The sequence below is a fragment of the Astyanax mexicanus genome, chromosome 4 (genome assembly GCF_023375975.1).
Source record: "Astyanax mexicanus isolate ESR-SI-001 chromosome 4, AstMex3_surface, whole genome shotgun sequence".
Lineage (NCBI taxonomy): Eukaryota > Metazoa > Chordata > Actinopteri > Characiformes > Acestrorhamphidae > Astyanax > Astyanax mexicanus.
In genome coordinates, this window is record NC_064411.1 from 44,522,993 (window position 1) to 44,535,046 (window position 12,054).

The 12,054-nt window shown below is 36.4% G+C and overlaps 1 protein-coding gene across 2 annotated transcripts in view; it reads right to left on the reverse strand.

The window, feature by feature from the left end:
- The window catches only part of rinl (Ras and Rab interactor-like), a 37,286-nt gene that overhangs the window by 6,409 nt on the left and 18,823 nt on the right, over positions 1-12,054 (reverse strand). For both annotated transcript variants that reach the window (XM_049478964.1, XM_022679011.2), the window contains exons 5-8: positions 5,301-5,373; positions 2,114-2,202; positions 1,889-1,980; positions 593-815 (exon numbers count right to left, since the gene is read on the reverse strand). In XM_049478964.1, the coding sequence (XP_049334921.1) occupies positions 593-815; positions 1,889-1,980; positions 2,114-2,202; positions 5,301-5,373 (477 nt within the window). The remainder of the gene's footprint in view (positions 1-592; positions 816-1,888; positions 1,981-2,113; positions 2,203-5,300; positions 5,374-12,054) is intronic.

A 12,054-nucleotide genomic window follows, 5' to 3' on the forward strand; every position in this document is an offset into this window, starting at 1 on the left:
CAAACACTTTGCGGGCTTTCTTGTGTACAGACTTCAGAAGAGGCTCTCTATTCTGGGGTGACAGCCATGCAGACTAATTTGATGTAGTGTGGGGCGTATTGGCCTGAACACTGAGAGGGTGATACCCCACCTCTTTAATCTTTGCAGCAATGCTGACATCTTTCAAAGACATTGACTTTGGATGTGACGCTGAGCATGTGCACTCAGCTCCTTTGGACGACCAACGCAAGGTCTCTTCTGAGTGCTCCCTGCTCTTTTAAAACACTGGATGATCTTGGCCACTGTGCTGCAGCTCAGTTTCAGGGTGTTGGCAATCTTCTTGCAGCCTTGGCCATCTTCATGTGGTACAACAATTCGTCTTTTAAGATCCTCAGAAAGTTCTTTGCCATGAGGTGCAATGTTGGAACTTTTAATGACCAGAATGAGAGAGTGTGAGATATACAGCATGGCTTTTCCAGGAATTTCCTAGACATTGTGCAACACTTACTTGGCCCGTCTGGTCAACATCATTATTGTACATATTGTAATCACTACTCAATATGTAGTTAATCACGAATTAATAATAAAAGTCAAACATTTCTCATTTTCTCACCTGAGCTGTCAGCACTCACAGCAGGCTCTTCCAATGACGCGCCTCTCTTCTTAAGCGCCCCTCCTCCCCAGGCTCTGGCTGTACTCAGCCGCCGCTCTCGCCTCCCATGTCCTGGACGATTACTGAGTTGTGGGTTGGCTGAAGGCCCCGTGAGCCAATCATCACCATGCTCTTGCAGATACAGTGGGTTGATGATGCAGAGAGCTCCACTGGCTGTCGTCAGCTGCCGTAAAAAGAATAGGAATTAATGAATAATAAGAATTAAAGGATAAACGATTTCCCCTCTTGCTTTCCATTATCAATAGCAATTGGGCACACTTGTGAAAATTCTAATTACACAACTCTGCTGGTAATGGATTATGAGAAACTCCTGCCACGTAAAAGAAGATTTTTTTCTGACTAGAAGAATGAATGAAAGTGAAACTGCATAATCATTAGTCATTCACTGATGATATTTAGCAAATGTCAAATAGCTTATAGTACAAGTACTATATGTTTTGAATCAGCAGCTTAACCTTTTAAATCCTAGGTCTACAAAAGTATTATTATTACTGTTATTAGTAATTATTAACACAGAAACCTCTTTAAAATATTTGGTAGCAGTACAGTGGTAGCATAATTTGTGGAGCCCCACAGGGTTCCGTCATAGGGTCTATGAAATTGATGTTAATTCAGAGAGAGCCACAGTTACAGGGATATTTTTGCAAATTAACAAATTAAAGAGGTAAACACTCCATTGAGAAACATCAAAACTAATAATTGTGATAATTATTCATAATGCGCTGCAGATGTAACATCATGGAAAAATGGGAAAATGTTTAAAAAAACAATGGAATATTCAATTATCCAAAGATATTTAGCAGTGTGAGTGTGAGTGAGTGTGTTTACATGCACTTCATATTCCGTATATATATAAATGACTGCTGGTATGTGGTTATTCTAGCATGAAAACATCATGAAAACAGCATTCCCTGATTTCTTATATCTTAAGGTCTAAAAATCTAATTCGTAAATTTGATAAAGATGGATTTTAGCTCAGTAATCGTATTTTTCTGCATGTATACTCAGTGAAATAAGCGAAAGCGATGCTGTAACTGATTTTAAATCATCTTTCCTCTTCTGAAATTTGAGTTTTACATAATATTTCACATCATGTTTTATCCAGTCAGGGTTTTTTGGCTGGTTGAAAAGTTGTGCTCATGTAAACTCATTCAAGTTCATGCAAATATGTTGATCAGATTACTGATGAACTGCATTGATTAAATGGACTGATGTGAAACTGCTGATTATCTGTACCTGTATGCTGCACATGACTGTGTCCGGGGTTTCGTGTGTTCCTGGACTCATTGTTTCAGACTGGAGATCTGATGAGGGACAAAGCCAGGCCTCTGAAAGTAACACACATTCACATATAAACACACAAACATAAATATGTTTAATATGAATTAGTGACAGAACACTGGATGAAATGCTGTTAAGGTAGTCTAAAGTCTGAATTGACAAGAAAATTAAAGTACTAACTTGGACCCAACTGAGAACCAGGGTGGCCAGGTTGGTCAGCCAGACTATGCACCCATACAGGTACCACCAAACAGAGAGGTAACACGTCCCTGAGAGAGAGAGAGAGAGAGAGAGAGAGAGAGAGAAAGGGGGAGATGTATATTTGGTATTAAGTATATACAATAATACATAAATAAATAAATAAATAAATAAATAAATAAATAAAGTAACACAGCGATCAGATTTCATTAAATCCCTGTGTGCACTCTCGCTCTCACCAGCTGGCACTAAAAACTGCTTCTATGATGTTGAATATAATTTGTGGGCATCAAGGAGCCCTTATTCATATGTGGCAGACTCCCAGAACTTTCTGTGGGGTGTATTAGTATGTAACTAGAATGCACACAGATATAGTCACAGATCATGCTTATAATGATAAACTGTCTGGCTGTTTGCTGATCCAGCTTGTTCCATCCTGTGTAAACACTGTTATTTCTCAGAATTGAATAAGTGAACATGCAGTATGTACACCAAATATTGATGCATCATTTGCAAATGGTAACTTTTAACCCTTTCAGACTTGAATTGTATTCCAGTGATGGGAAAATATAAGAATATAAGATACTAAACAGGATTGTAATATTTTAACATAAACTCTATATTTAAAATTTAATTATAATAACTAAAATAATGCATTGCATTGTTTGTCATTTTTATTTTGTATTTGATATTGACCTTTTTATTTTACAAACCACTCCTAAACAGTAACATAAACATTGTTAAAAGTTTTCTAAACCACATAAAATTAGTAAAAAAAATAACTCTTACTTTGCCTTGTTGGCGCTAATGTTGCCAGATCTTGCTGTGTTTTTTTTTTTTTTTTATAGTGCAGTTGGTGGGGCTAAGCTACTGTTTCATTGGCTGGTATACGTTTGGTGGTTTATGGTTTATCTATTCTGAGGCATAACAGGCCTCAATAACTGTTATGTGCAACAAAACATAAAAAAAAAACAGGAAATACGTGATGTCCATTGTAAAGGACACGAGGTCTGAAAGGGTTAATACAGAACCTGTTGTGGGAAATAACAGGTCGTTTTGGATAAATGCTTCTAGCACAAGTTACTACTTTATATGGCCAGAAGTATACAGACATCCCCTCCAAATAAAAAACATGGCCATGCAAACTCCACTAAACAAGCACTGGCAAAAGCATTCACTTAAAAATGCAGTGAGTGTATATCTGTGGTGCTGTCACAGGTGCTGTTACATTCACCACAAGTCAGTAAGTGAAATCTCTGGTCTAATCATCAGTTAGCAGCTGTTACTGTAAAATGTAAGCATCTATAAGAAACAGCAGCTCCGCCACAGAGCGGTAGACCACTCAGACCTGAAGAGCAGCTGCTGAGTGTAAAAATGACCTTCACTTTTTAGACCTGTGTGCGCTCTAGAACATTTGCCTGGCAGTGTACATTTTAATATACCAGATATATAGAGACCCATACTGCCCCTAAAAAAAAGAATTTTACTTCAGCTTGCAGTATTAAGGACTTTGCCAAATGTCTGGCAACCAGTATTAATGATTTGCCAAATGTCTGGCAACCTTCTTTTATATATATTGCAATATTTTAAGATTCACTGCAGATTTTAACAGCTTTTCCAAGAAGTCAATGATCCAACACGTCGTGATAATAATGGTGGACTCTATGTATCCAATACTTGAAAAACAATATATTGAACTTATATCTAGTAGATCTGGTATCATGGAAAACAAGAACAATGGGAATTTTCCTTTTGTAGATAGCAACAATTTGACATAACACAAGACATTGAACATCCACTACCAGAAACAGAATTAATAAAATGAATACTTAAAATATATTTGTTAATATAAGTTAAAAACTACAGAAATTCATTATCACCGAAGATAATAAGGTGATAAAAAAGATATATAATAATAATCACTGGATTATGCGTCCAACAAGCTCAAAAAGATATATTATGTCCAGTTTCCACATAACTGGTATAGAGATATAATAGATATTTGTTGTGGCTACTGACAACACAGATATTAATCAGTCAAATAATAGGTACTTAAATTGCCTCTATAAGCTCTTACCAAACTAGTAAAATAAGCAAGTGTTCTCCATGGCAACCACTGGCCACTGGCAACCACTGGCAATACAACACACCCAGTAGAAGTTGTGTTCATAACAAAGGGAGGGTAAAGTCCCTGGTAATCTCCTTTCAGTTTATTTAGAGGAACTATTTCTAACAATGTACTAACTAATGTGTGACATATAGCATAAACTAGATATATAAATACATAACATGGATGCACTGAATATTTGGCATCCAATAGTGTACAGCTGAAAAAAGCAATAATTTATACAGACAGCTCTGCAACAAATTAAGAGACCACTTCAGTTTCTGAATCAGTTTCTCTGTTTTTTGCTATTTATAGGTATATGTTAGAGTAAAATGAGCATTTATTTGCAGAAAATGAGAAATAGTTGAAATAACAAAAAAGATGCAGAGCTTTCAGACCTCAAATAATGCAAAGAAAACAAGTTCATATTCATAAAGTTTTAAGAGTTCAGAAATTAATATTTGGTGGAATAACCCTGGTTTTTAACCATAGTTTTCATGCATCTTGGCATGTTCTCCTTCATCAGTCTTATACGCTGCTTTTGGATAACTTTATGCCACTACTGGTGCAAAAATTCAAGCAGTTCAGCTTGGTTTGATGGCTTGTGATCATCTATTTTCCTCTTGATTATATTCCAGAGGTTTTTAATTTGGTAAAATCAAAGAAACTCATAATTTTAAGTAGTCTCTCCTTTTTTCCAAAGCTGTATATATAGGCAATTTAAAGTTATGCAGTTACAAAAAAATATACATGAAAACGTGTGAAAAAACATGTTTGTTATTCAGTATTATGCCTTTAGCATATTGTTTCATTTTGTTACGTTTTGGCTTATTCCAGTCATTTCAATTCTGTTCATTAGTTATATTACTATATATTAATAACATTAATAAAACTAGAATCATACTAGGGCTATACAATACTGTAAAAAAAATTACACTCTTTCAGTTTCTAAACAGATTTCCATCAGTGACATTTAAACATGCCTGAACACGTCTGCATCTATAATAACTGAACTTCACTCAATCCACTGAAACCCAGCAGCTGAGCTGACTGTAGATTTACCTGCTTAATGTGTAGAAGGCCACCAGCTGCAGCAGGTCAGAGAAGGCCAGGTGAGAGGTAGCGAGGTGCAGAGCTGAGGAGAATAGAGAGAGCGTGAGAGAGTAAAACAGAGAGAGAGAGAGAGAGAGAGAGAGAGCAGGACGACAGGGTGACAGTGTGTAGAGCAGAGTGAGTCAAATAATGAAACCGGACTGACTGGTGGTAACTTCAGACGCAGGCAACCAGGAACCAGGAAGAGTAAGTGGGGGCTACTGACGGCGAAGTATAAACTAAAGATTGAAGTGATTAAGGTTTCTCGGTAACACTTTATAATACTGTTCCATAGTTAATAGGTAACTAAGCAGGAACTAAGCAGTAACTAATTAATAGTGCTGCATTAACACCTAAATATTTTCTATTAACTACCAGGGAGTACTGAATAATTACTCAGTAGATAGTACTGAACTAATGATTATAGTAGTTCACTATTAACTTCACAATAATTACTGAGACTTACATATCTCCCAGAGAACTACTTACTAATTATGTCTCCTTTATAATAACTACTTATTAATTACTGCTCAAATCAACATTAATTACTGAAAACCGTTACATCCCACCTGGGGAACTATAGATCTAAATCAGGCATATTTGAGTTAAATGCATATTAATTGAAGGCATATTTGAATTAAGCAAGTGACACCATTTGTAGTAGTGGTAACCTTAATTACCTTATTATCCTCAGTTCCTTCCAAATATTAGCAACATATAGTAAAATACTACAGTGTGTATTACTCTGCTTAACCATCAATTTTTGGAAGAAAAAACAACAACATTATAACGTAATATTATTGCATAGAAGACATTGATGAAAGTTCTCCAGAAGGCATCTAAGACTCTAAGAATGACTGTAAGACTGTAATAATGTAACAATCATTGCTTTAATACTAGGTATCAGCCTTATAAAAGTGCATCTTCAGCCTTTGCAGTCTCACAGAGATTTTTTTTAAACTGCGCACTATTAGGGTAATTACGGTAATTTCACAGCGGACGCAGCTCTCCTGGTCCTTCGTGTAAATTCTCTGCTGTTGGAAGAGGATTAAGATACGAGGCTGAAGTTGGTTTGATATTCGCAGCTCCAGATTCGTTTGGCTCGATATTCGCAGCCTCGTATTCCCCGGCTGAAGTTGGTTTGATATTCGCAGCTGCCGCTTCACTGAACCACCGTGAACTAAAGGGAGCGTTCACAAACACCCGCTGTTTATATTAAACACCTCACAGATCAACACTGAAGGAGATAGAATGAAGAAAAGCAGTACAGCTGTTTATTAACAGTGTAAATATACAATATCTTATTAAATGTAATTTTATATACACGACCTTCCATCACTTATTTTCTCCAGTTTTACTTACAACATGAATTTGCTGTTCTAGTGTAATTCATTCATTTCCTGAGTCAAAAATATCTGAAATAGAGATTTAGCCTCCTACTTTCAAGAAAACCTGGCATTATCCTGTCCGGAGCCAATTGTATATTGTAAAATATTTAATTACTGAATTTATAATTATATATTATAATAAATAATAAAAATATATATTTAATGAAATTATATTTTAAAAGCCATTGCTCTCAAAAAATATAAGGCAGATGTTCAAGTGTGATTTTGAAGAACTTTTTCATGTTGGGCCAGAACAAATACACATGATCTGAAGAGTTCTATTCTTCTAATTTAAGGAAAACCTGGAATTAGCCTGGCCCGAGCTGATTTTATACTTTAAAATGAACTGGCAACATGGTATATCGAGCCATTTTGCACAAAAAAGCCACTGTTCCAGTACAATTTTGAAGAACTTTTTCATCTTGGGCCAGAACAAATACACATCAGATGAAGAGAACTTCTCTCCCACTTTGAGGAAAACTTGGAATTAGCCTGGCCCGAGCTGATTTTATACTTTAAAATGAACTGGCAACATGGAATACCGATCCATAATGCACAAAAAAATTTAATATAAAGCTGATGTTCCAGTGTGATTTTGAAGGACTTTTTAATCTTGGGCCAGAACAAATACACAAGATCTGAAGAGTACTAGTCTTATACTTTAAGGAAAACCTGGAATTAGCCTGGCCCGAGCTGATTTTATACTTTAAAATTAACTGGCAACATGGCATACCGATCCATAATGCACAAAAAAATTTAATATAAAGCTGATGTTCTAGTGTGATTTTGAAGGACTTTTTAATCTTGGGCCAGAACAAATACACATGATCTAAAGAGTACTAGTCTTCTACTTTAAGGAAAACCTGGAATTAGCCTGGCCCGAGCTGATTTTATACTTTAAAATGAACTGGCAACATGGAATACCGATCCATAATGCACAAAAAAAACTTAATATAAAGCTGATGTTCCAGTGTGATTTTGAAAGAATTTTTAATCTTGGGCCAGAACAAATACACATCATCTGAAGAGTACTAGTCTTCTACTTTAAGGAAAACCTGGAATTAGCCTGGCCCGAGCTGATTTTATACTTTAAAATGAACTGGCAACATGGAATAACGATCCATAATGCACAAAAAAATTGAATATAAAGCTGATGTTCTAGTGTGATTTTGAAGGACTTTTTAATCTTGGGCCAGAACAAATACACATGATCTGAAGAGTACTAGTCTTCTACTTTAAGGAAAACCTGGAATTAGCCTGGCCCGAGCTGATTTTATACTTTAAAATGAACTGGCAACATAGCATACCGATCCATAATGCACAATTGTTTTTATGTAAAGCTGATGTTCTAGTGTGATTTTGAAGGACTTTTTCATCTTGGGCCAGACCAAATACACATGATCTGAAGGGTACTAGTCTTCTACTTTAAGGAAAACCTGGAATTACCCTGGCCCAAGCTGATTTTATACTTTAAAATTAACTGGCAACATGGTATAATGAGCCATAATGCACAATGTTTTATGTAAAGCTGATGTTCCAGTGTGATTTTGAAAGACTTTTTCATATTGGGCCAGACCAAATACACATGATCTGAAGGGTACTAGTCTTCTACTTTAAGGAAAGCCTGGAAATAGCCTGGCCCAAGCTGATTTTATACTTTAAAATTAACTGGCAACATGGCATACCGATCCATAAGGCACAAAAAAGTTTAATTTAAAGCTGATGTTCTAGTGTGATTTTGAAGGACTTTTTAATCTTGGGCCAGAGCAAATACACATGATCTGAAGAGTACTAGTCTTCTTCTTTAAGGAAAACCTGGAATTAGCCTGGCCCGAGCTGATTTTATACTTTAAAATTAACTGGCAACATGGCCTACCGATCCATAATGCACAAAAAAATTGAATATAAAGCTGATGTTCTAGTGTGATTTTGAAGGACTTTTTAATCTTGGGCCAGACCAAATACACATGATCCGAAGAGTACTAGCCTTCTACTTTAAGAAAAACCTGGAAAAAGCCTGGCCCAAGCAGATTTTATACTTTAAAATTAACTGGCAACATGGCATACCGATCCATAAGGCAGAAAAAAGTTTAATTTAAAGCTGATGTTCTAGTGTGATTTTGAAGGACTTTTTAATATTGGGCCAGACCATAGACTGTATATAAAGATGGACGCCGTGTCGCCGTTCCCATTCATTCAATGAAAATGAAGCCAAAATCTTCCGCCATTTTGGCGATTCAGAGACCAGAGTCTGCGCAGTAGAGACCAGAGGAGGGAGAAAGGCTGTGGAGAGACCGCCTACTCATTTAAATAACCCCGCCCCTGAGGGCTGCCTCGCGGTCACAGACTGCAGAGCGGGGCGGAGCGGAGCTGACGGTCTGTTATTGGTCCCGCCCATAAGCAGCCCTTTTACCATAACCACACCTTTTTTGAATAGAGCCGAATAAACTTTTAAAAACCGAATTCTGTGGGGATATAAAAATTTGACAATATAAACAGAGGTTACACTAGCTGTTGCATTTAAATAATGGAGGTAGAATTACAGTATATTAGAAAAAAACGTGATTGAAAGTTGTCTGTTTTGCCATTGAAACCTATGGGGATGGGTGGAGTTACACAGCTTTCTGCAGCCGAACAGCAGGGGGCGCCCGACCTGTGGCGATGCTCTGTCCAGCTATATACAGTCTATGGGCCAGACCAAATACACATGATCTGAAGAGTACTAGTCTTCTTCTTAAAGGAAAACCTGGAATTAGCCTGGCCCGAGCTGATTTTATCCTTTAAAATGAATTGGCAACATGACATGAAAGCCATTTTGCACAGAAATAATGAATATAAAGCATTGATTTTGAGAATACCAGAACTCTTCATCTCATGAGTATTTGGTCTGAAAAAAAAAAAGTCCAAAATCATACTGGAATATCAGCTTTAAATAATATTTTTTTTGTGCTGCCATGTTGCCAATTAATTGTGCAGTATAAAATCAGCTCGGGCCAGGCTAATTCCAGGTTTTTCTTAAAGTAGAAGACTAGTTCTCTTCAGATCATGTGTATTTGTTCTGGCCCAAGATTAAAAAGTCCTTCAAAATCACACTAGAACATCAGCTTTGTATTCAATTTTTTTGTGCATTATGGATCGGTAGGCCATGTTGCCAGTTAATTTTAAAGTATAAAATCAGCTCGGGCCAGGCTAATTCCAGGTTTTTCTTAAAGTAGAAGACTAGTACTCTTCAGATCATGTGTATTTGGTCTGGCCCAAGATTAAAAAGTCCTTCAAAATCACACTAGAACATCAGCTTTAAATTAAACTTTTTTCTGCCTTATGGATCGGTATGCCATGTTGCCAGTTAATTTTAAAGTATAAAATCAGCTTGGGCCAGGCTAATTCCAGGTTTTTCTTAAAGTAGAAGACTAGTACTCTTCAGATCATGTGTATTTTTTCTGGCCCAAGATTAAAAAATTCTTCAAAATTGTACTGGAACAGTGGCTTTTTTGTGCAAAATGGCTCGTTATACCATGTTGCCAATTCATTTTAAAGTATAAAATCAGCTTGGGCCAGGCTAATTCCAGGTTTTCCTTAAAGTAGAAGACTAGTGCTCTTTAGATCATGTGTATTTGGTCTGGCCCAAGATGAAAAAGTCCTTCAAAATCACACTAGAACATCAGCTTTGTATTCAATTTTTTTGTGCATTATGGATCGGTATGCCATGTTGCCAGTTAATTTTAAAGTATAAAATCTGCTTGGGCCAGGCTAATTCCAGGTTTTTCTTAAAGTAGAAGACTAGTACTCTTCAGATCATGTGTATTTGTTCTGGCCCAAGATTAAAAAGTCCTTCAAAATCACACTAGAACATCAGCTTTAAATTAAACTTTTTTCTGCCTTATGGATCGGTATGCCATGTTGCCAGTTAATTTTAAAGTATAAAATCAGCTCGGGCCAGGCTAATTCCAGGTTTTCCTTAAAGTAGAAGACTAGTTCTCTTCAGATCATGTGTATTTGTTCTGGCCCAAGATTAAAAAGTCCTTCAAAATCACACTAGAACATCAGCTTTATATTCAATTTTTTTGTGCATTATGGATCGGTATGCCATGTTGCCAGTTAATTTTGAAGTATAAAATCAGCTTGGGCCAGGCTAATTCCAGGTTTTCCTTAAAGAAGAAGACTAGTACTCTTCAGATCATGTGTATTTGTTCTGGCCCAAGATGAAAAAGTCCTTCAAAATCACACTGGAACATCAGCTTTACATAAAAAAATTGTGCTTTATGGATCGGTATTCCACGTTGCCAGTTAATTTTAAAGTATAAAATCAGCTTGGGCCAGGCTAATTCCAGGTTTTTCTTAAAGTAGAAGACTAGTACTCTTCAGATCATGTGTATTTTTTCTGGCCCAAGATTAAAAAAATCTTCAAAATTGTACTGGAACAGTGGCTTTTTTGTGCAAAATGGCTCGTTATACCATGTTGCCAATTCATTTTAAAGTATAAAATCAGCTTGGGCCAGGCTAATTCCAGGTTTTCCTTAAAGTAGAAGACTAGTACTCTTCAGATCATGTGTATTTGTTCTGGCCCAAGATTAAAAAGTCCTTCAAAATCACACTAGAACATCAGCTTTATATTCATTTTTTTTGTGCATTATGGATCGGTATGCCATGTTGCCAGTTAATTTTAAAGTATAAAATCAGCTTGGGCCAGGCTAATTCCAGTTTTTTCTTAAAGTAGAAGACTAGTACTCTTCAGATCATTTGTATTTGGTCTGGCCCAAGATTAAAAAGTCCTTCAAAATCACACTAGAACATCAGCTTTATATTCAATTTTTCTGTGCATTATGGATCGGTAGGCCATGTTGCCAGTTAATTTTAAAGTATAAAATCAGCTCGGGCCAGGCTAATTCCAGGTTTTCCTTAAAGTAGAAGACTAGTTCTCTTCAGATCATGTGTATTTGTTCTGGCCCAAGATTAAAAAGTCCTTCAAAATCACACTAGAACATCAGCTTTATATTCAATTTTTTTGTGCATTATGGATCGGTATGCCATGTTGCCAGTTAATTTTAAAGTATAAAATCAGCTCGGGCCAGGCTAATTCCAGGTTTTCCTTAAAGTAGAAGACTAGTTCTCTTCAGATCATGTGTATTTGTTCTGGCCCAAGATTAAAAAGTCCTTCAAAATCACACTAGAACATCAGCTTTATATTCAATTTTTTTGTGCCTTATGGATCGGTATGCCATGTTGCCAGTTAATTTTAAAGTATAAAATCAGCTTGGGCCAGGCTAATTCCAGGTTTTCCTTAAAGAAGAAGACTAGTACTCTTCAGATCATGTGTATTTGTTCTGGCCCAAGAT